Here is a 24055-nt window from a genome sequence, read left to right as displayed (position 1 = left end):
CAGTATCGAGGGCCATCTCAACTGCCTTTGCTCATCTAATTGATTGTTTGGCAGATGAATTAGTCTGTACAAACTTCCTCTGCATAGCAAATATAAAGTTCAGACTTCAGAGTCATTAAAAGTAATCCTTCCAGAACAACATTAATCAAAATAATAAATAAATGCAAAGAAATCCAGCAAATAAAATCAAATTCAATTTCAAAGAGTTCTGTATTGTTTCACTTGTAACACCTCCGTCACAACAACACACAATGGAACTCCAAGTCAGTAAGAGTTTTTTTAAAATGCTAACAATCAGAGAGTCAAAGAAAATGGAATAATGTCTACACAGGATCTTAGACAAGAAATAATGAGGTAATTCATCTAAGAATTAAGAGAAAAACATCCTCTGGAAAAGTACTTCATAATGTACATATTTTCAGCAGGTACTTAAATAAATCCTTAACAGGTACTTAAATTTCCTTTTACGACAATTCCTGGAGGATCCAATCCAACAAACAATAGTTCATGGTTGCTTATATGATAAAACAGTCATAGGAATTAGCTTGATTTATATACGGTACCTACAAAGATTAGGAAAAATAAGTTGCAGGGCAAAATAGCAGAGAACAAACAACAAACAACAACACAAAATGTTCAATCTTTTTAGTTTTGCTTAGTTTGTAGCATGATAAATATATGATCTCATAGAATAACAGTAAAGAACACTCTATTGCTATAAAGAGATCTTAAACACTAAATCTGTAAGCTATAACTAGGAATATCATCTAAAACATCAATAATGTAGTGGAATGAAAAAGGATGATAGCAATTGCAAAAATCGAAAGTGCAAAATTAATTAATGTTATGACATTGCCAAAGTCCTCTGACCCAACAGACACAGAATTTACAAAACTATGATACATATTCAGCAACAATGAGATGTAATTTCAATTCCAGTTGATGTATCTTACCTTCTTTTATCAATTCAATAAGCCTCTAGCAACCATTTCCCGAAGAAGTTTCTCTGCCATGTCATTCTCATCTTTTTCAAACAAAGCACGAATAACAGTTTCAAAAGTCACAGCATTTGGTAAGCAACCATTGTGTTCCATTTCCGACAGCAGGGCCAATGCTTCTTCAAACAAGCCCTCTCTGCAGAGCCCATTGATCATAATAGTGTATGTCCTCACATTTGGAGGGTAGCCTTTCACAGAAAGATCTTTAAAAATCTCTTTTGCAACTACAAGTCTTCCACCTTTGCATAGGCCATCAATAAGTACATTGTACGTGCATATATCTGGATCAATGCCATTCTCTTTCATTTGCTTGAATAACATAAGTGCCTTGTCAACTTGTTTGATATTGAACATCCCATCCAACAAGGAATTGTAAGTGACTACATTAGCGGGTGGACCTCTTTCGTGCATCTTGACAAGAAGCTCCAAAGCACAAGAGATTCTCTTTGATTTGCTCAAGCCATCAATAAGTGTGCTGTAAGTTACCGTGTTTGGAACCAAGTTCTTGCGACGCATTTCTTCAAAGAGATTCAAGGCTTTATCGACCATTTTACTTTTGCAGAAGCCATTAATCATGATACTGTAACTTTGAACATTGGGTAACACTCTAATTTGGGCCATTGTGTTGAATATATATTTTGCCTTATTTACCTGATTAACCAAACAATATCCATCCATTAAGCTGGTATAAGTAACTACATTTGGTTTCACACCACGTTTTGCCATTACAGCCAATACACTCTTAGCATCTTTGATCTTTCCTTCCTTGCATAGCCCATCGATCAAAATACTATAGGTATAAACATCAGGAGTAATGTTTCTAAGCACCATATCACTTAACAAATCAATGGCTTCCTTATATTGACCCTCAAGACACAATCCAAAAATGAGAGAATTGCATGTGATAACATTAGGAGAAACTCCCTTAGCAAGCATTTCAGAAAATAAATGAAAAGCCTGACTTACAAGTGTATCCTTGCAGAGGCTATCAATAATTGCGCTGTACATGAAGACATCAGGAGCAATCCCATACTGTGGGATCTTTCTCAGCACTTGAATAGCAGATGATGTGTGTCCGGTCTTACAGAGCCCATTGATCAACGTCCCATAAGTGACTTGGTCGAAGTGAAATCCATGAGCCAGCACTCTGTCATGAAAGCGCACTGCTTTTTCAACACTACCACAGAGACAGAGACCTTTCAGGATTGTTGTCAATGTTACCGTATTAGGTTGATAATCCATTCTGAAAATCTTGGCCAATACAGAGAAAGCAAGCGTCACACGACCCATGCCGCAACAACAATTAATTACGATGCTCAAAGTAAATAAGTAGGGAGCGATTCCTCTGGCTTGCAATTGCTGAAAAAGGGAAATGGCGGTGGGGAAATGGTTGGTCTTGGCAAGAGATCCCAAAATCTTGGTGAATTGGATGATGGATGGAGGGCGACGCATAGAGAGCATGCGAGTGAAGGAATGAACAGCTTCATCAACTTGGCGAGTAGAATGAGAGTGAAGGGATGAAGAGGAAGGGAAGGAAACAAAATTAGGGATTTGGAGAAGAGAATACCTAAAAATGAAAGTGAACCTTGAGGTTGAGGATGACAACATTTTAGTGATTCGCACTTTCGCTGTTGTCTAAGTTTGAGGGAGTTTGCTAACCCTGCGGAAATAGTGCGTGTGTTTGTTTGAGGTGAAAATGGGAGGAAAAAAAAGGAAGGAAAAGAAATTGGAAGGAAAATAGTTATTTTTTTTTGTTTGGTTGAGGAGAGAAATGGGAGAGGAAGAAAAATGAATGGAAAAATATTGGTGGGACTCACCAATTTTTTTCTCTGAAAATGAAGAGAAAACTATTTATCTCTCTACTTCTAATATTATTCATTTACTTTTTTCAATATATTTTATAATATAAGGGTAAAATTGTGTTTTTATACCATTTCTTTCTTTTTTATTTTTCTTTCATCCAAACACATCTAAATAAAATAAAAATCCATTCAATTTCTTTCCTTTCCTTTCTTTCCTTTTTATTTCTTTTTTCTCTATTTCTTTCCTTCCAACCAAACATAGCGTACCCCCTCCCCCTCCCTGTCACCGATTTAATCCTAATGACATAATAATTGGAGGTCTCCAAATTCCACGCCCGTGAAAAACTACCAAAAATATCCATAAAATTTACAAACGCTAACAAAAGTACCTATAAACTAAAGAAATTAATGATGTATTCATAAAAGATGGGTTTTGTTTTGTATGACAAAAATATCTAAATCCTAATTTTTTTGTTAATTTTTTAATAAAATTTTTAAACTACCCTCACTCTCAACTTTAACTCACTTTTTCAACCTTCCATAACCCAACTTGTACCTTTAAAACCTTTGTCATGGAGTCTAAAACTACTCCTATAATAGACCAGGCCAAAATCAATAGTGATGGTAGTGGTAGAGGACTTCGACCGATTCCTAACAAATAAATTTAGTATGGTGAGCTTTTTTCTATTTTTTTCGCCAATCCCTTCACACAAAGAAAGCCCTCAAATTAAGAAAAAAAGGAAAAAAACAAATGAAACGATTAAAAACTGTTCCTTTATGATTCTTTCTCTAATTCTTCATCGGTATTGATTGATTCTTTTGTTAATCTCGGTACTGCAATCCTCTGTTGCGTTATTATCTAAAATTTCCATCATAAAAGGTTCATTTCATCTGGAGGCCTGCTACACATACAAGTCTTTTTGACTTACAAGTCTTACAAGTTGCTAACGGGCCTTTTAATGCGTTATTCATCCGTTTCCTGTTTTCAAAGCGCTACATTGTATTATAAACGGTTCCTCTTCCTCTTCCTCTTCTTCTTCTTCTTCTTCTTCATTTTTTTTCGATTTTCATGGTTTCTGAAATCAAGTTTTTCCTCTTCCTCTTTCTCTTCCTCTTCCTCTTCCTCTTCTTCTTCTTCTTCTTCGTTTTTTTTCTTCGATTTTTATGATTTCTGAAATCAAGCTTTGAAATCGTTTTGAAGAAGAAGAAGCAGAAGAAGATGAGGAGGAGAAAGAGAAAGAGTTCTGAATTATGCAACGAATTTTTGGTGTATTTCTTAAATTATTTGGGTGTATTTCTGTAATCATTTGGTGTATTTCTGTAATCCTTTTGAAAGAACTTCAGAATACACCCAAACGATTACAGAAATACACCCAAATGATTACAAAAATACACCTAAAGGATTACAGAAATACACCCAAACGGTTACAGAAATTCACCCAAACGATTATAGGAATACACTCAAAAGATTACAGAAATACACCCAAAAGATTACAAAACTACACCCAAAGGATTTAAGAAAATACACCCAAAATTTGTTGAAGTACATCTTATGCATAATTCAGAACTCTTTCTCTTTCTTCTCCTCATCTTCTGCTGCTTTTTCTTCTTCAAAAAAGATTTTACCATGAAAAATCGAAAAAAAACAAGAAAACAGAGAGAAGAGCACGTAAATGAAGAAGAAGAAGAGGAAGACGAGGAAGAAGAACGTGCAGAAACGAAAGAAAAGGAGGAGAAGAGTAAGAGGAAGAAGAACGTGCAGCAAAAAGAAAAAAGAGAAAGAGAAGGCAAGAAAAGAAAGAAAAGAAGAAGGAGAAGACGAAGAGGAAGAAGAACGGTTCGAAGCGCGTTTTGAGCGTTAGTTTTAATTAGACTTGTAAGGCTTACAAGCATTAATCGCTTGTATGCGAAGAATTTCTCTTTCATCTGTTGTAGGAGTAGTTTTGGATTCCATGGCAAGTTTTAAAGGTGCATGTTGAGTTATGAAAGATTAAAAAAGTGAGTTGAAGTTGAGGGTGAAAATAGTTTAGAAATTTTATTAAAAAAATAAACAAAAAATTAGAATTTGGATATTTTTGTCATACAGAATTCATCTTCTATAAGTACATCATTAATTTTCTTAGTTTATGAGTACTTTCGTAAACTTCATAGGTATTTTTAGTAGTTTTTCCTTATCAACTTTATGAATTGGACCTAGATACCAAATAAATTATAAGGCTTAGGGGAGTAATGGTTTCATTTCATCAATCATCCTGTTCGAGAAAAAAGGTGACCCATCAAATAATAATAATAATAATAATAATAAATTAATTATTTTGTTAGTCTTTATAATTAAATTAAATTTTTAATTAAGTCTTTAGAATTTAAAAAATTATAATTAAATTTTTATATTAAATAAAAATTTATAATTAAATTTTTATTAGTCATTATTTAAAAAAATATAATAATTCTAAAATATTTATTTTTAAAATAAATAGTATTTTTTAACCAAAAAAATAGAGATGATCTCATTAAAAATTTTAATCTAGTATATGAATTTAATTATAAACTTTTAAATTAATTTAAAGTAAAAATTTGATGAAATTACAAATACTAATACAATAATTAAATATAATAATAATAACAATAAAAGGACATGTTACTCTTAGAAAAGTATAGTGTCCATAGATAATTTTAAGGTTTATGATTTAGAGAATTTGTTGAGTAATATAATATTAAAATAGGTCGAATTAGTGTGTTTGAAGTGGTTAGCATCACACTTGCCAAAATTTTGTTGGTACACTTAATATATACCTATTTGTAAAATTTTATTCAATTCTATATATTTTTTCGGGTAAAGTGGAAGACCAAAAATATTTAATATTATACTAAAAAATAATATACTAAAAATTTTATACTTAGACAATATTCATACCCTAACAATTAATTAGAGTTAATTTTTGTTTATGCCTCTTGATAATTGTTTATTTATATTAAAAAAGCTATCAAACAATATTGACAAATCAACTTATAATTAAATTCTTATATTAAATAAAAATTTATAATTAGATATTCATTAGTTGTTATCAAGTGCAACAAGGCTCATTCGATTTGGTGTTGCAAGTTTTTTTATTTTGTTGGCTGCTACTCTATTTTAGATTAATAGTCCAACAAAATTCATATATATGAATCTTTGTTTATTTGATGCTGAAATTTTATTATTATTATTATTATTATTGGGATGGGGGCTTGCTTGCTTCGATGAGAATATATTATGAGATTTCACGTTATCAATTGCAACCAAAACACATATACTTAGAGCTATCATAGAGCAATTCAATGATTTTTTAATTCTTTGATCATTTTGCCATATTATAGTATCTTCAATATATTAACATTTTTTGAGACAAAGAAAGCAGAATAGATTCTGCAGAATTGGAAGAAGATAGTATCCTTAAACATGAATTCTATAACAATCTAACTAGTTAAATCGTTATACAGTTGTATATTCGACCAAAAAAAGTTGCATCCGTAAATATTTGCTGGGATTATCTGTGACTGAAGGCTAACAGGTATCCGCACGTAAAATTTTTACGGAGATGAGGATTCACCCCGCCAAATAAATAGAATCGGGAGACAGAAATTGAAATTTCTGCTCTACGTGAATGTGACTTTTTTATAAAAAAAAATTATTTAAATACCCTTATATATATAACAAATACGATAGAAATAATAATATAGAATTTGTACTATAATGACAAAAATTACATAACATGTATAGATTATGATGGCTGAGTAAGTCACGTTGACAAAAACTGATGTAATTGACTTTTGAAATAAAAATTTACCAAACAAATAATTTTAAGAGTGAATTATCAATCTGGTCATGTCCGTTTTTCAAAACGACAACGCCATCTCTCAAAAAAATAATCCACTTCGGTTCCTGTTCTTTATTTAGTGACACAACGCGGTCCTTATAATTATTTTTCCGTCAATTCTAAACAAAAAATGATAACGTGTCAGGTTCAAAAGTGAACAAGGACCTAATTGTCTCTAAATTTAAATTTGTTAGGAGTTTATTTGTCCATATTTTTTAAACGATATCTTTTTCAAATTAATTTTTTATTCATTATATTAATATTCTTTTTCAATAAATTATTAAATATATGGTATAATAAATACAAACTAATTAATAAATTATTCAAATTTAAAAATATTATTTATTATGAAACTAAATAAATAATTCTCAAATATAATTTTAATATATAAATAATAAATATTAAAATAATTAAAATACGGTTAATATATTAATAATAATAATAATCCTATGATATACTATTAGTATTATAATCTAGATAATTTTCACAACAAATTAAAAACTAATAAACATATTATTTGATATATAATAATTTTTTTTGAGTAATAACAACTTTGATTTTTTATTTCTCTAAACTAAATTAATAATTTTATTTGATATTTTTGCCTAAAATACATTAGGAGTAGGCTACTAATACTAAATGAAATATAACATAAAATAATTATTTGTGCGGGTATTCTCTGACTAATGAAGAATTAGTTTTTTTTGAAAGAAAAACTAAATCCCTGATAATTGTACGCATATATTTGATTTGTATTTACATATGCGTATGAGATTTGAAAGCATCAACACTTAAAAAGGAAAATAATTATCTAGCCGTATTTATTATGTACAAGGAATAATGGCTAACTAAAGTGTAACACTGTAACTTACTATGGGGTATGTACAGCTCCCTAGAAGAAAGATTTCGAAAAGAATTTTTTATGTCCTTTTTTATTACACTAATACAATAAAAAAATAATTTAAAAAAATACCATTTAAAACATAAAGACAAATAAATCTCTAACCAATTTAAATTTAAAAACAATTAAATCTTTGTCTATTTTTAAATCTGACACATCAATATTTTCCGTTCAGAATTCAAGAAGAAACCGCATTGTCTCACGAAATAAAGAATAAGGACTGAAGTGGATCGTATTTTTTTTAAGGGATCGCATTATCATTTTAAGAAATGGATAGCGATCAGATTGATAGTTCACTCAAATTTTAAAGTAAAGCATGAGTATTAAATTTGAGAAGAACAAAAAAAGTCCGAAGATGCTGGAGGTGTAGTACTATTATTGGAGTCCCGAAAGTGTTCACCATCGTTGAATGATGGTGGTAAAAAAAATTTATTTGGAGAGAAATTATGATAGAATGATGATCGAAAATTAGGAATTTGAAGGATATGTGCGGGGAAAATTAGTATTTGGAGGCAAAATTAGCAAACACTCAAAATGCAAATTTTTCTTCAGATATTGAACCAAATTTTAGTTTAAAAATAAGTGAAAATGATAGCGATATGATTAAAGATCCTTTGAGAAAATGGAAGCAAACATAGAAAATTAAGCCAGGTAAACTCAATAAGAATGAGATAGATAGGTATTTAGAAGATGATGTAACCAAAGATTTTAATAGATTTGATGTATTGAGGTGGTAGAGAAGAAAAACACTTGAGTATCGTGTTCTCATGACTAGAAATATATTAATCATTCATGTCTTTTACTGTAATATCTGTTTCTACTTTCTAAATATATTGTATTAACTAGACTATATCTGAAGTCACATGACATTATTATTAATTTAATTCAAATTCAATAATATATAAGACAATAATAAACAATATAAATCAAATTCAATAATATAAAAATTAGTTACATGTACAATATAATAACTTCTTATAAATTGATTAGGTGAAACTTAACCTATGATATCTTGCAGGAACTAATACTAGAAAATTAACAATAAATAATAAATTATCATATAATATTGACACAAAAAAATTATCATATAACTAATACTAGAAAATTAACAATAAATAATAAATTATCATATAATATTGACACAAAAAAATTATCATATAATATTAGTAAATTTTATATTTACATTTCATAATAAATACTACATATAAAATATACTAGCGGTCACAATTTATAGCGCCAACAATTACCAGCACCAAAAGTTTTAATATAGTTAACCATTTTTTCTTCTGCTCCAAGGTAGAATCGCAACTTTTTAATGACATAACAAAAGTTAAATTACCTATGCCTACAAATGGTAAAACCTGAAAAGAACTGCATTGTAGATTGCATAACGAAAACTGAAAAAAAAAAAAAAAAATTAAAAGTTACTATTCAACTTGAGCTCCCATTTTGTATGTCAGTGAAAATGAACAAAGAATTGGTTAACTATATTAAAATTTTCCCTTCCTGTAGAGTCTCAAACAACTCTTGATGACACAGCCATCTTGTTCTTGATGAACTTGCAAATTGCAATATCCAAAACACATTGCATATCATATACTCTCACCATAAAGCAAAATTATTCCCTTTGCAGTATCAAATGTTTGGAGTACTGTTTGCTTAAGTCTAAAACTGTTTTATGCAGCACGCACCACACAAAGTTAGAATGGAAGTATATAAATGAAGAACCAAATTATAATGCAAAGATTGGCTTTGCAAAGCTTATAGCAACAGCAATATTTCATCCGTTTGAGATGAAGTGATTTTTGAAGTTTAAAATCTAGTGAGTAAGGGTTCAACTAGAAACCAAATTAGTTTAGAAGAACTCTAGTGTCTCATAATTGATTCCGAAGGGGCCAAAAGCCAGTTAAATTTATACATATAACATGGTAGATTGGTATTTACCCATATGTAAATGGAGGACTCTTGGATCAAAAATCAACAAGCATTATATACTCAGATGTTAATTCCTACTAACTCGCAACTAATTTGGGTTAATCAACTCCTAAACGAAAACAAGCAATGGAACCAACAGCTCATTGCAGAACAATTCAGTACAGATATTGCACAGAATATTTTACAAACTGAAATTGGGGAAGGGGATGATTCAGTTACCTGGCCAAGGGAGAAAAAGGGTTGCTACACCGTGGCTTCAGGATATTTACTGGCACACTAGTTCTACCACCCTCCACTCGAGCTGATGCCACTCCACTGCCAGCAGAAGAAGCTCTAGACTTCTATTTGGGACCTGAAAGTGCAACCGAAAATAAGAATCTTCCTCTGGAAAGTAATGCACAAGGGATTGCCAGTGAACCAACAACTCCATGGAAGAATCAGAACAATACCCCCAACCTGTCGAAGGTGTGTCGCGATGGAAGAAACAGTCCAACACTGCATAATTAGCTGTGGTCAGTCATGGTCCACTTGGCTCAGATCCGAAATTGGAGTCCCTGGAAGTCAAATGGACCAAGAAGTATGGCAACGGTGGATGGAGTTAACTGAGAAATTGAAAAGAAGCAGAAATGGCGTGAAGAAATAGAGAGAAGCTGCAAACCTGATGTGGGAGATATGGAAGGCTCGCAACAGATTCATGTTTGCCGGTGAAGAGTTCGATAAGGCTTGTGTCCTTGAACGAGTCAGAAGGAGTGAATCAGAATTCCAAGCATGCTTGCTTGACTGAGGAATGCAAAGAAGATGAGAAATGTCTGAAGAAGAAGTTTTCACTTTACTCTTTCCTTCCCTTTCAATGTTGTTTCCTGATTTAGATAAGTTTCGTTGGGAAATCTCTCTTTTAGTCTTGTAAGTGGTCCATCGTGGACCCAAATCTTAATTTTCATGAAATGAAATTCTACCTTTGAGAAGAAAAACAAGGATGAAAGCCATGTCAAGCCTCAACCTAAGTCAACCACCAGTACAAGATCAAAAGCAGTTTCATAATATGAAATATTCAGCAATAAAGCTATATCATAGTCCAACATCTAATTGAAAATAAATAATAAATAAATAAATGCAATAATTATGCAAATAGATTTACCAAATAAAATCAACTGCAATTCCAAAGAATTCTATATTGTTTCACTTTTAAGTTTTAACATTCTCCTCTGAAACACCACAAAACAAAACTCGAAGCTAGTAACTTTTTTCAAAATGCTAATAAACAGAGACAATAGAATAATGTCTACACAAGAAATAACGAGGTAATTTATCTAAGAATTAACAGAAAAACATTCACCGAAAAATTACTTCATAATGTACATATTTTCAACAGAAGCAATTTCCAAGCAATACAACTGAGTAGCATTATTTAAGAAAATGGCCAAAAATTTTGAGATAAATGAACCATATTAACCTTGACTCGATGTTGCTTAGGTTGATGAGAAAAGGGGACATGCATTTTTGAAGGTGGGTTTATTTTTAAGATGGAAGTGAAAACTATATAGCCTGAGAATAAATCCTTATTACCTACTTAAATTTGCTTTTACAACAATTCCCAGAGGATTCAATCAAATAAACAATAGCTAATGGTTGCTTATGATAAAACAGTCATAGGAATTAGTTTGATATATATATATTTGGTCCCTACAAAGTTACGGAAAAATAAGTTGCACAACAGAATAACAGAATTATATTGATGTCATGGCATTGCCAAAGTCCTCTGACCCAACAGACACAGAATTTACAAAACTATGATACATATTCAGCAACAATGAGATGTAATTTCAATTTGAGTTGATGTATCTTACCTTCTTTTATCAATTCAATAAGCTTCTAGCAACCATTTCCCGAAGAAGTTTCTCAGCCATGTCATTCTCATTTTTTTCAAACAAAGCACGGATAACAGTTTCAAAAGTCACAGCATCTGGTAAGCAACCATTGCCTTCCATTTTTAACAAGAGTGCCAATGCTTCTTCAAACAAGCCCTCTTTGCAGAGCCCATTGATAATAATATTGTATGTCCTCACATTTGGACGATAGCCTTTAAAGGAAAGATCTTGAAAAATCTCTTTTGCATCTATAAGTCTTCCACCTTTGCATAGGCCATCAATAAGTACATTGTACGTGCATATATCTGGATCAATGCCATTCTCTTTCATTTGCTTGAATAACATAAGTGCCTTGTCAACTTGTTTGATATTGAACATCCCATCCAACAAGGAATTGTAAGTGACTATGTTAGCGGGTGGACCTCTTTCGTGCATCTTGACAAGTAGCTCCAAAGCACAAGAGATTCTCTTTGATTTGCTCAAGCCATCAATAAGAGTGTTGTAAGTTACCGTGTTTGGAACCAAGTACTTACGACGCATTTCTTCAAAGAGATTCAAGGCTTCATCGACCATTTTACTTTTGCAGAAGCCATTAATCATGATACTGTAACTTCGAACATTGGGTGACACTCTAATTTGGGCCATTGTGTTGAATATATATTTTGCCTTATTTACCTGATTAACCAAACAATATCCGTCCATTAAGCTGTTATAAGTAACCACATCTGGTTTCACACCATGTTTTGCCATTACAGCCAATACACTCTTAGCATCTTTGATCTTTCCTTCCTTGCATAGCCCATCGATCAAAATACTATAGGTACGAACATTTGGAGTAATGTTTCTAAGCCCCATATCACTTAACAAATCAATGGCTTCCTTATATTGACCCTCAAGACACAATCCAAAAATGAGAGAACTGTACGTGATAACATTAGGAGAAATTCCCTTAGCAAGCATTTCAGAGAATAAATGAAAAGCCTGACTTACAAGTGTATCCTTACAGAGGCTATCAATAATTGCGCTGTACATGAAGACATTAAGAACAATGCCATACCGTGGGATCTTTCTCAACACTTGAATAGCAGCTGATGTGTGTCCGGTCTTACAGAGCCCATTGATTAAGGTCCCATAAGTGACTTGGTCGAAGTGAAATCCATGAGCCAGCACTCTGTCATGAAAGCGCACTGCTTTTTCAACACTACCGCAGAGACAGAGACCTTTCAGGATTGTTGTCATAGTTACCGCATCAGGTTGAAAACCCATCCTGAAAATTTTGGCCAGTACAGAGAAAGCAAGCGTCATACTACCCATGCCGAAACAACAATTGATTACGATGCTCAAAGTAAATAAGTCGGGAGCGATTCCTCTGGTTTGCAATTGCTAAAAAAGGGAAATGGTGGTAGGAAAATGGTTGGTCTTGGCAAGAGATCCCAAAATCTTGGTGAATTGGATGATGGACGGAGGGCGACGCATAGAGAGCATGCGAGTGAAGGAATCAACAGCTTCATCAACTTGGCGAAGGGATGGCGGCTCAGAATGAGAGTGAAGGGATGAAGAGGAAGGGAAGGAAACAAAATTAGGGATATGGAGAAGAGAATACCTAAAAATGAAAGTGATCGTTGAGGTTGAGGATGACAACATTTTAGTGATTCGCACTTTCGATGTTGTCTAAGTTTGAGTTTGCTAACTCTGCGGAAATAGTCCTCTGTTTCCAACACTCCCCATACTAATGAAAGGTTTCCAGACTCCAGTCCCGTTTTACTTGGGTTCTATTGATTTTTTCTTCTTTTTTTTTTTTTTTTGCTTTTATCAATTTTATGAATTGGATTTGCTAACTCTGTGGAAATAGTCCTCTGTTTCCAACACCCCCCATACTAATGAAAGGTCTCCAGACTCCAGTCCCCTTTTACTTGGGTTCTATTGATTTTTTTTTTTTTTATCAATTTTATGAATTGGACGTATAAATTACAAGGCTTGGGGGAGTAATGGTTTCATTATGCTCGAGAAAAAAAGCTGATCCACCAAACAACGACAACAACCACAATAACAATAAATTTTTTTTATTTTTGTTAGTTTTTATAATTTGATCAAATTTTTAATTAACTTTTAAAATTTTAAAAATTATAATTAAATTTTTATATTAGATAAAAATTTATAATTAAATTTTTATTAATTGTTATTTAAAAGTTAAATTGTACCATTAACTTTTATATTTTTATTAAAATTATAAATTAATTCTTACACTTTAAAAGTTTATAATTAAATCTTTGTATAAAATATAATTTTGTAATTAAGTCCCAATAATATTTACTATAAAAAAACGCACATTTATCATAATGTCCTCTTCTTTCTCTTTTCTCTTTATTTTCTCCTCCTTTTTTCAGCGTTTTTGTTCTTCTTCTTTAACAATAATACAACTTTAACAACAACAATGCCGAATTCATTGCTAATGACCAAATTCATTAACATACAATAAAAACCAAAATTAACGTCAATTATACAAACTACCACGATAATGTGCACTATTATCATGAATGAACTCAATTCAACTCATCCCAATTATATTTAAATTATCAATAATTAAAATCTTTTCCTCATCATCAACAAAATCCTTCTCTCTAACAACTCAATCTTACTAATCAAATCCCTCATAGTACGCCTATGAATCCCACCCATAAGCACATACCAATCCAAGAACTCACGATCCATCAACGTCTTTTCCTCCACCGCTCCAACACCATCATTGCCTTCATCCTCAAACGCACCGTTTTAAAATGCAGGAAGCTCCTCATCCTCTTCCCTTCCCATAACGTCTGCCAACGCCTCTCCGCCCTTCGCCATCCGGATCTTGTTAGGGACCATCCTAACCCTCTCGCCCTCGCAAACCAAACTCCATAGCGTCTCGCTTTATTAGCACCAGAACCACTCGGGTCCGTGGAGGATTTGGACACGGCGTGTGAAGTCGTTTTTGAAATTAATGGTAGTAGTGTCAGAAACATGACGTCATTTTGGAAAAATCAAAGACTCTCATTGAAGTAGGAACTAATTTGTAATTTCATTTAAAGTATAGGAATCAACTATGTAATTTAATTTTATTTAAATTTTTTTTAATAATTTTAAAATATTTACTTTTAAAACAAATAGTATTTTTTAATAAAAAAAGAGATGATCTAAGTGAAAATTTTAATCATATTACCTTTAGAGAAGTATAATATCGACAGATAATTTTACTGTTTATGGTTTAGAAAATTTGTTGAATAGTATAAAGTTAAAAGAGGCTGAATTAGTATGTTTGAAGTGGTTAGCATCACACTTACCATAATTTTACTGATACACTTAATATACACCAGTTTATAAAATTTTGTCCAACTCTGCTATATATTTTTTCGAGTGAAGTGAAAAACCAAAAATATTTAATATTATGCTAGGAAAGAATATATTAGGAAATTTATACTTAGACAATATTTATGCTTTAACAATTAATCAGAGTTAATTTTTGTTTCTGCTTCTTGATAATTGTTTATTTATATTAAAAAAATTATTAAACAATATTGACAAATCAACTTATCATTGGGAAAAGATTGAATGGAATAAATAAAAAAATGTCACCTAAGAAAATATTGCACCCCATAGCTATCAGTTATTATCATTAAAATTAGGATTTAGGAACGCTAAATAATAATTTTTTACCAAGAAACAATGACAGCTCTTTAGGTCTGTTAATTTCAATAAATTTTTTTAAAGTGAATTCATTCAAGGTTTAATTATTTTGTTGGTCCAGTTTCACAAAATTTTTAATTAGGTTCTTATATTTTTTTTTCTTTTTAATTGAGTTCCTGCACCAATTTTTTTTTAATTAGGTCTCTCTTAATAGTAATTGACTTAATTGTATAGAAACCCAACTAAAAAAAATTGGTGCAGAAACTCAAATAAAAGAAAAAAAAGTGTAGGAATTCAATTAAGAAAAAAATTGGTGCAGGGTCCAATTAAAAGGAAAAAAAATATAGAAACCTAATTGACAATTTCGCAAAACTATAGGGACCAACAGAATAATTAAACTTTCATTCAACAACATGTATTTCTAAACATGTTTTTTTTTTCTTTGGGTAAAATGTATTTCTAAACATTAAGGACTTGGGAAGCTTCAAAAATAATTTTTTTGAGCTTTTAACTTATGAAAAGCGGTAGTATTAATATCTAGTGTAATTTTCAAAATCAAAATGTAGCTTTTTAAGAAGTTATTTAAGAGCTTATAGAAAAGTTTTAAAAAATGACTTTTCTCATAATACTATTACTTTTTATCAGATTTTTATAAAATAAACACTTTTAAAATTAAAAATCTAAACATAAAATAATTTATTTATAAGTTACTTTTGATATAATCATTTATTATTTAAGTTATTTTTTAAAAAAAAAATTAATTAAACTGTTTACCAAACTAAACTTAATAGCTACTACTATTTGGAGTCTTGGACATACAATGGAAAACCTGCAGAAGGCCAAATCTGAGTCCTGATAAATAAACCCCCAAAGAGATTCTAATATACATCATTCCAAAATAATCTCACAAGAAGCAGAGAAAAAATATAGTAACAACAATCAATAAAATTAAAAAAACACACAAACAGGGTCTCGAGACCCATCCGCAGAAAAACTTCACTAATTATTTATCCTATAGAGGAAACAAAACTTCTGTAATAAAGCAGAAAAGCTTTTCAAGACTAAGTAGATGTATCTGCTCTAAAGCAGAAAAGCTTTTCAAGACTAAGTAGATGTATCTGCTCTAGAGTATGCTACCTCAGTTCATCATGTGAAGAAAAAAAAAAGTTTCATTAGCATAGAAATAGCCGTTTATTATAATATCACATTTTCTTTACTTCTTTTATTTCACTTAAAAAACACCGATAAAAATTATATTTTATAGACAATAAATTACATGTAAATATTTTTATATAAAAATAATATTTAAAAATTATTAAATAATTTAATAAATTTAACTAAATTATTATTTAATAAATTTTAACTATTAATTTTATATAAAGATAATTTAATGTAAGTCTATTTTATAACATTAATTAAAAAAAGCAAATTAAAAAGATATATTTTCTCTTTGAATAAATATTTAAATTGGTCCTGAAAAATTATCCAATCTTCAAATTGGTTCTCGAAAGATAAAATTAATCAGAATTATTCCCAAAATATTTACAAATGGTCACGTTAGTCCTTCCGTCTCCCCTCAGTTCATTCCGTCAGTAACAACGTTAAATCTTCTTGTGTAGCCATTAGTGTGTCATATCAGCATGACAGGTTGGTGCAGAATAGCTGATGACAAGATATATTTAGAAATTTTTGTCAAATTAGTCCTAAAGAGAATAAACCCTAATCCCTTATTCTCGTTAAATGCCAAAGTTGTTGAACTGCATCATGGGCAGCGTCTAGTTGGCCAGAGTCTAGACAAGGATACAATATGGTTGAAAACCATGCATAATATAATATATAGTCCTGCTAATAATTTATAATCCTCCTGCTACTATCTTCACCTTAAAAGCCAGAGACTTTGACTAAATTTCAAAGCTACTTGGTGCTGTATAGTGTATTAAAAGAAAGTTGATGCCTTTAGCCTTGAGCTATTTAAACTCTATATTTCTTTCTGTGTGTGTTTTTGAAAGATTCTTGAAGATGAAAGTTGAAATTGAAATGATCTGAAAAATGTAAAGTAGCCTTATAAAGAATGATACAAAGAATGTTTTCATAATAAATAAATGCAATTCATATTACTACTACATACCTTCTGAAGTTCTCATTCCATTTGTGGAGAAGCAAAAATGGAGTGAAATAGACAGAGAATTTTGGGCAAACTGCAACGCGTCTCCTTTGCATTTCTATTAGTTCTAGCGCTTGCTCCTGCTCTTCCATCAGTTGTCTCCTAAGAGATCTAACATCCCCACAACTTCTTGGAACTACAAAAAAAATTGAAAATGGTCATTTTAGTGACTAACGAGAGAATGATCACAGAACAAGTCTTATGAACAGGACAAGTAATATAGATTCCAAACAAGATAATATGATACTCACTTGAGTTCATTTCAAAATCTATGTCTATGTGGTGAGGTGAGTAACACAGAGTGCTGAATTCTATCAGCATACTTCCTGCAACCAAATTAAAGTTGATATGAAAAATTTCTTGAAAAAGAGGTATCTGTCAATATAACTAGCATGATCACAGGATAAAATTAAATTACTAAATTTCATTCATATACAAAGGACGAAAGTAAATTAATTAATATATACTATTATCATATGTAAATTTCTCTAAATTAACCTTAAGATAATCAGATATTGATACAATTATACCAAGAAACAATCAAATTATAACAAGAACCCTTTCTAATGTCAAGTGCAATTGTACCCACATTTCAAGCTTAAATCCAGAGTTTAAGCATTCAATTCCAAGCTGAAAATGTAAATTAATCGAAGGAAACAAGGAAGTACCTTTCAATAATCTTTGACTTCTCCCGGTAAGGTTTAACAAGCACCCGAGACTCACTAACATAATGGGAATTCCCTTTGTCTAAAATGGTTTTAACAGTTTGTGGATCAATAAACGTCACAAAGCCAAACATCCTTTTCTGCTGGAGGTGAGAACCAAAGATGAAGAATTGGATTAGAGAGATATTCTGTTTTGAGAAGAAGGATGGAATAGACCGTCATGAAAAATGGTTGAAAAGGGTGACCGAAGAAAACGACTCCTTTGAAGCTTTTGTTGACATGGGACACTAACGCCCAGGTAAGTAAATGTTAATGTGGTTTGTCAAATAATAGATGGAAAGACTAACGTGATTATTTTTAAATTTTTTGGAGACAATTTTGATTAAGAAAAATTTATCTTTTGGTGATCAATTTGAAGATCGAATAATCTTTTAGGAATTAATTTGAGTATTTACTCTTTTCTCTTTGTTACTACAATTAATCTATTTGAATTGGCTTCTCAATTACTTTTCTAAAAGAAAAAGAAATGTTGACTAAACTAACAAAAATTTATGTTTGATCCGCTAAAAAAATCATTTTAAAAGATAAAAAGTATTTAATTTAATATACAGAAAATATAAATTATTTTATATCTTAAATAACTATTCATATTATTTTTATAAATATAACACCACGTATTAAATATATGTATATAATAAAATACTAAAGCACTTTTATACTTTTTTTTTTCCATCAAATTTAAACTAAAAGACATTATATTTACGAGTTTGATAAAAATATAAACAATATTATTCTTTTAGCAAGAAAGGTGAAGAATTTAGGTTTTGTTTAGTAAAATTTTTACTTTTTAAAAGTAATTTATAGAAATTAGTTTTTAAAAGATAACATTTTAAAAATGATAACATTTATACTTAATAAATTAAATTAAAACTAATTTTCAATAAATACAAGTAATAATAGCATTTGGTAAAATAATTTTTAAAATTTAAAAATACTATAATATACGTTAATAAAAAAATTATATTTAGATATCCATTAATGTATAAGATTATATTAGATTTTTTAATTTTAATATGTAAAATTATTTTTAAAAGATTTCATCTTAAATGCTTTTAAAAACACTTCTATTTTTTAAAATTTGTAAGTACAAATACATAATGTTTCTTATATACCAAATGCAAAATAAAAAATTTGTGCTTTTAAATGAAAAACAGTTTTTCAAAAAATTTTACCAAACCAAACCTTAGACATTATACTTAAACCCATCCAAATAAAAAAATGAAAAACAAAAAAAGAATAAAAAGCTTATCCAATTTGCATTTACAGCACCAAATAATTTCCACGCACTATCAATTTTTTTTTCCATTCAAGCTACAACTGCAACATTTCATAATTTATGCACATTAAAATTTAGAATTGATTACAGCAAAATTACAAAGAATTGTGTACACAAACAAATGGTACAAACTGATAATGACTCCACTGAAAAAAATTTAAAAGTAAATGGGAAGAAAGAAATTAAAAAAAAAAAGAAAGGAAAGGGTCAAGACTGAAAAGAATCACAGCCTTATAGGACTGAATGAGCAAAAATACTATACAACTCGTCAAGTCCCTAGTTTTCGACCAAGTCTTCTGGTTTAAAAATTGTGTAATCAAGTCCCTATCATGCATAAAAATCTTTAAGAGAAAACGAATCGTCATTACAGAGGTTTCTTAAAACTGGCTTGCACTTTATAAGGATTTTTTATTAAAAAAATGGTTATATTGAAACAAAACTGTACCTTGGCAAGATCAAATGTGTATTTCCTTTCATGTGATTATTCATATCCGATAGAACAAGTGGTTTTCAGAATGCTATAAGCAAGAGTTCTAATATCTTAGAATACGGATAAAATGATTGAAGAGTACAGTGACAGCAGGGTCCATATCATCTGTAATGACAAGGCAACAATGCTGGAAACCGACAGCACCCACAACTTGCATCCGATTCATTCCACCCCAGGGCTGTTGCAAAGTAGAGAGCTCCCATAACATGACTCCCAAGTATAAACATCGCACCTGGATATCCAATCACCACTTGTTATAATCATAAAATTATGAATGCCTTAAAAGGGTGGCAAAACCAATGAGAAGAACGACGAGACAAGGAAGCCAAAGAACAACACTTATATGTAAAAAAATTCCAACTTATTTTTCCCTATGCCAGATGATTCAGGTTAGAGAGGAACACAGTCTATGAAATCCTCCCCACAGTCTATGAACGGACTGTTGTGCCTTTTGTACTAGCTTGCACAGCAAGCTACCCTTCTCTATACATAAGCACCGATTAGTGATAAGCTCACTAGTAATGCAGATCATAAATTTCTTGTCTTTCTCTTCAAATCCTCTTTTCTTTCTCACTGTGTTTTCTTCCTTCTCATTCTCTCAAACCCTATTCAGTATTCAATCGACATTTTCTTGGCACATAGAACTAGTATTCAAATCACGGTGTACAATCACTGGAGTGCAGTTGTGCAAATGGTTTATTCATCGGGCCTGTATATTCAAGAGATATATGTCACGTCAACTGAGTTTCACTGATTATGGCAATAATTTGCTTAATGAAACTACATCGCAATAAAAGAAAACAGAATCTTACAGTATCGAGGGCCATCTCAACTGCCTTCGCTCATCTAATTGATTGTTTGGCAGATGAATTAGTCTGTACAAACCTCCTCTTCATAGCAAATATAAAGTTCAGACTTCAGAGTCATTAAAAGTAATCCTTCCAGAACAACATTAATCAATATAATAAATAAATGCAAAGAAATTCACCAAATAAAATCAAATTCAATTTAAAGAGTTCTGTATTGTTTCACTTTTAACACCTCCGTCACAACAACACACCATGAAACTCCAAGCCAGTAAGAGTTTTTTTTAAAATGCTAATAATCAGAGAATCAGAGATAATGGAATAATGTCTACACAGGATCCAGACAAGAAATAACGAGGTAATTTATCTAAGAATTAAGAGGAAAACATCCTCTGAAAAAGTACTTAATAATGTACAAACTTAATTCGATGTTGCTCAGGATGAAGAAAAAAGGGGGCATGCATTTTAGAAGGTAGGTTTAATTTTACGATGGAAGTGAAAAACCATATAGCTTAAGAATAAATCCTTAACAGGTACTTAAATTTCCTTTTACGACAATTCCTGGAAGATACAATCCAATAAACAACAGTTCATGGTTGCTTATATGATAAAACAGTCATAGGAATTAGTTTGATTTATATACGGCACCTACAAAGATAAGGAAAAATAAGTTGCACGGCAAAATAGCAGAGAACAAACAACAAACAACAACACGAAATGTTCAATCTTTTTAGTTTTGATTAGATTGTAGCATGATAAATATATGATCTCATAGAATAACAGTAAAGAACACACAATTACTATATAAGAGATCTTAAACACTAAAGCTGTAAACTATAACTAGGAATATCCTCTAAAGAATCAATAAAGCAGTGAAATTAAAAGGATTGTAGGAATTGCAAAATTCGAAAGTTCAAGATTAATTGATGCTATGACATTGCCAAAGTCCTCTGACCCAACAGATACAGAATTTACATAACTATGATACATATTGAAAAATAGAGATGTAATTCAATTTGAGTTGATGTTCTTACGTTCTTTTATCCATTCAATAAGCCTCTAGCAATCATTTCCCGAAGAAGTTTCTTTGCCATGTCATTCTCATCTTTTTCAAACAAAGAAAGAATAAGGGTTTCAAAAGTCACAGCATCTGGTAAGCAACCATTGTCTTCCATTTCCGACAGCAGGGCCAATGCTTCTTCAAACAATCCCTCTTTGCGGAGCCCATGGATCATAATATTGTAAGTCCTCACATTTGGAGAACAGCCTTTAATTGAAAGATCTTGAAATATCTCTTTTGCATTTTTAAGTCTTCCACTTTTGCACAAGCCATCTATAAGTATGGTGTATGTATATATATCTGGAACAATGCCACTCTCTTTCATTTGATTGATTGAATAACATAAGTGCTTGTCATGTTGTTTGATATTGAACAAAGCATCCAACAAGGAATTGTAAGTGACTATATTAGCGGGTTGACCTCGATCAAGCATCTTTTCAAGAAGCTCCAAGGCACAAAGGATTCTCCTTGATTTTCCCAAACCATCAATTAGAGTATTGTAAGTTACCTTGTCAGGAACCAAGTTCTTGTGATGCATCGCTTCGAAGAGATTCAAGGCATCATCGATCTTTTTACTCTTACAAAAGCCATTAATCATGATATTATAACTCCGAACATTAGGAAACGCTCTACTCTCGGCCATTGTGTTGAATACATGTTTTGCCTTATTTACCTGATTCACCAGACAATATCCATCCATTAGACTGTTATAAGTAACTACATCTGGTTTCACACCACGTTTTGCCATTACAGCCAATACACTCTTAGCATCTTTGATCTTTCTTCCTTGCATAGCCCATCGATCAAAGTATTATAAGTATAAACATCAGGAGTAATGTTTATGAGAATCATATCATCTAGCAAAAGAACGGCTTCCTTGAGTTGACCAGCAAGGCACAATCCATAAATTAGAGTGTTGTACGTGATAACATTGGGAGAAATCCCTCGGCAAGGATTTCAGAATATAAATGAAAAGCATCACTTACAAGGGCAACCTTGCACAGGCTATCAATAATTGCGCCGTACATTACGACATTAGGAATAATTCCATGCCGTGGGATCTTTCTCAACACTTGAATAGTTGATGTGTGTCTGGTCGTAGGCTTGTTTGCTTGTTTGCTTGTTTGGATGAGTTTTTAAAAAAAAAAATTTAATTTTTTTTTAAAAAATATTATGAAAAAATAAAAATAATTTTATGTTTATTTATTTATTACATGAAAATATCTTTTTTTTTAAAAAAAATCTTTATAAAAAATATAAATAATAATTTCTCAAAAAATATTTTTTTTATTTTTTTAATATTTTTATTTTTAGTACTAAAAATTTGTCAAATACATTAAAAAATAAAAAAAAATTTATTCAAAATAATAACGCCCAAACAAGAACTGGCTCGTTGATCAAGATCCCTTAAGTGACTTGGTCGAAGTGAAATCCATAAGTCAGCACTGTGGCATGAAAGTGCAGTGCTTTTTGAACATTACCACAGAGACAGAGGCCTTTCAGGATTGTTGTCAACGTTACGGCATCCCCATCCTGAAAATCTTGGCGAAAGCAGAGAAAGCAAGTGTCATACGACTCATGCCGCAACAACAATTAATTAGGACGCTCAAAGTAAATAAGTTGGGAGCTATTCCCCTGGCTTGTAATTGCTGAAAAAGGGAAATGGCGGTGGGGAAATGGTTGGTCTTGGCAAGAGATCCCAAAATCTTGGTGAATTGGATGATGGATGGAGGAGGACGCATAGAGAGCATGCGAGTGAAGGAATCAACGGCTTCATCACGTGATTGGGAGTGTGTAGGGATTAAGTTGAAGGGAAGCAAAGACGGAGAGCGGAGTGGGGAACAGAATTTGGGAATTGAAAAGCATATCTTAATTTGATTGGTGAGGATGAGAACAATGACAACATTCTTTTCTTGCAATCAAAACTCAGGAGGAGTATACTAAAATGGAATGCGTTGAGTCGAAGAGTGCTTTCCACCTTCGAGAGTGAGACTGTGAGAGTAGCATTGAGCTTGTTGGAGGTTATTCTTTTAAGAGAAAGCCCTAAACGGCCCTCACAACGAGGTTCAATAAAAAAAAAAAGGGGAATTATGTTGTGATAAGATCTTATGTTTATGTCCATTTATAATGTAGCTTGGGAGTGAGAGGGAGAGTGTAGGGATGAAGTTGAAGGGAAGCAAAGAAGGAGAGCGGAGTGGGGAACAGAATTTGGGAATTGAAAAGCATACCTTAATTTGATTGGTGAGGATGAGAACAATGACAATATTCTTGCAATCAAAACTCAAAAGGAGTATGGTAAAATGGAATGCGTTGAGTCGAAGAGTGCTTTCCACATTACTGTGTTGGTTTGAGAGGAAAATAGAAGCAAAGAAAAAGGGAGGAAAGGTAATTAAAGAAAATTGATTATTTTTTATTGTTTGATTAGAAAAAAATTAGAAATAAAAAGTTGAATAATCTAAAAAAATTTTGATGGGATTTAATAAATTTTTTTAATATAAAAGAAAAAGAAG

The 24055-nt window shown here is 31.3% G+C and overlaps 2 protein-coding genes and 1 long non-coding RNA gene across 18 annotated transcripts in view; all 3 read right to left on the bottom strand.

Moving 5' to 3' along the window:
* LOC107490619 (pentatricopeptide repeat-containing protein At1g62930, chloroplastic) overlaps window positions 1–24055 on the bottom strand; it is an 81079-nt gene that overhangs the window by 30111 nt on the left and 26913 nt on the right. For 2 of the 16 annotated variants that reach the window (XM_052261930.1, XM_052261935.1), the window contains 2 exons: window positions 954–1396; window positions 2–79 (listed from right to left, as the gene is read on the bottom strand). The exons of 2 other annotated variants lie outside the window; for them this stretch is intronic. In XM_052261930.1, coding sequence (XP_052117890.1) covers window positions 963–1396 — 434 coding nt within the window. In that variant the 3' untranslated portion in view covers window positions 2–79; window positions 954–962. Of the gene's footprint in view, window position 1; window positions 80–953; window positions 2566–8971; window positions 9846–9942; window positions 10048–10151; window positions 10494–10927; window positions 11341–12036; window positions 13125–13760; window positions 13782–19634; window positions 20389–20491; window positions 20570–24055 lie in introns of those variants that run through there. 12 more of the 16 variants (XM_052261921.1, XM_052261922.1, XM_052261929.1 and 9 more) reach the window with 12 other exon arrangements.
* LOC107490625 (uncharacterized) lies at window positions 16605–18120 on the bottom strand. Its single transcript, XM_016111419.3, has 4 exons — window positions 17857–18120; window positions 17440–17514; window positions 17153–17324; window positions 16605–17066 (listed from the first exon to the last, which is right to left on the bottom strand). The coding sequence occupies exons 1-4, from the start codon at window positions 17915–17917 to the stop codon at window positions 17003–17005; spliced, it is 372 nt and encodes a 123-aa protein (XP_015966905.1). The 5' UTR covers window positions 17918–18120; the 3' UTR covers window positions 16605–17002.
* LOC107490623 (uncharacterized) overlaps window positions 22924–24055 on the bottom strand; it is a 12128-nt gene continuing 10996 nt past the window's right edge. The window contains exon 3 of the long non-coding RNA XR_008009468.1: window positions 22924–23086. This is a non-coding gene — a long non-coding RNA (uncharacterized LOC107490623). The remainder of the gene's footprint in view (window positions 23087–24055) is intronic.

This window comes from Arachis duranensis, chromosome 5 (assembly GCF_000817695.3).
Source record: "Arachis duranensis cultivar V14167 chromosome 5, aradu.V14167.gnm2.J7QH, whole genome shotgun sequence".
Lineage (NCBI taxonomy): Eukaryota > Viridiplantae > Streptophyta > Magnoliopsida > Fabales > Fabaceae > Arachis > Arachis duranensis.
The sequence above is the reverse complement of the archived record's forward strand: the minus strand, read 5'-3'. Positions and strand labels throughout refer to the sequence as shown.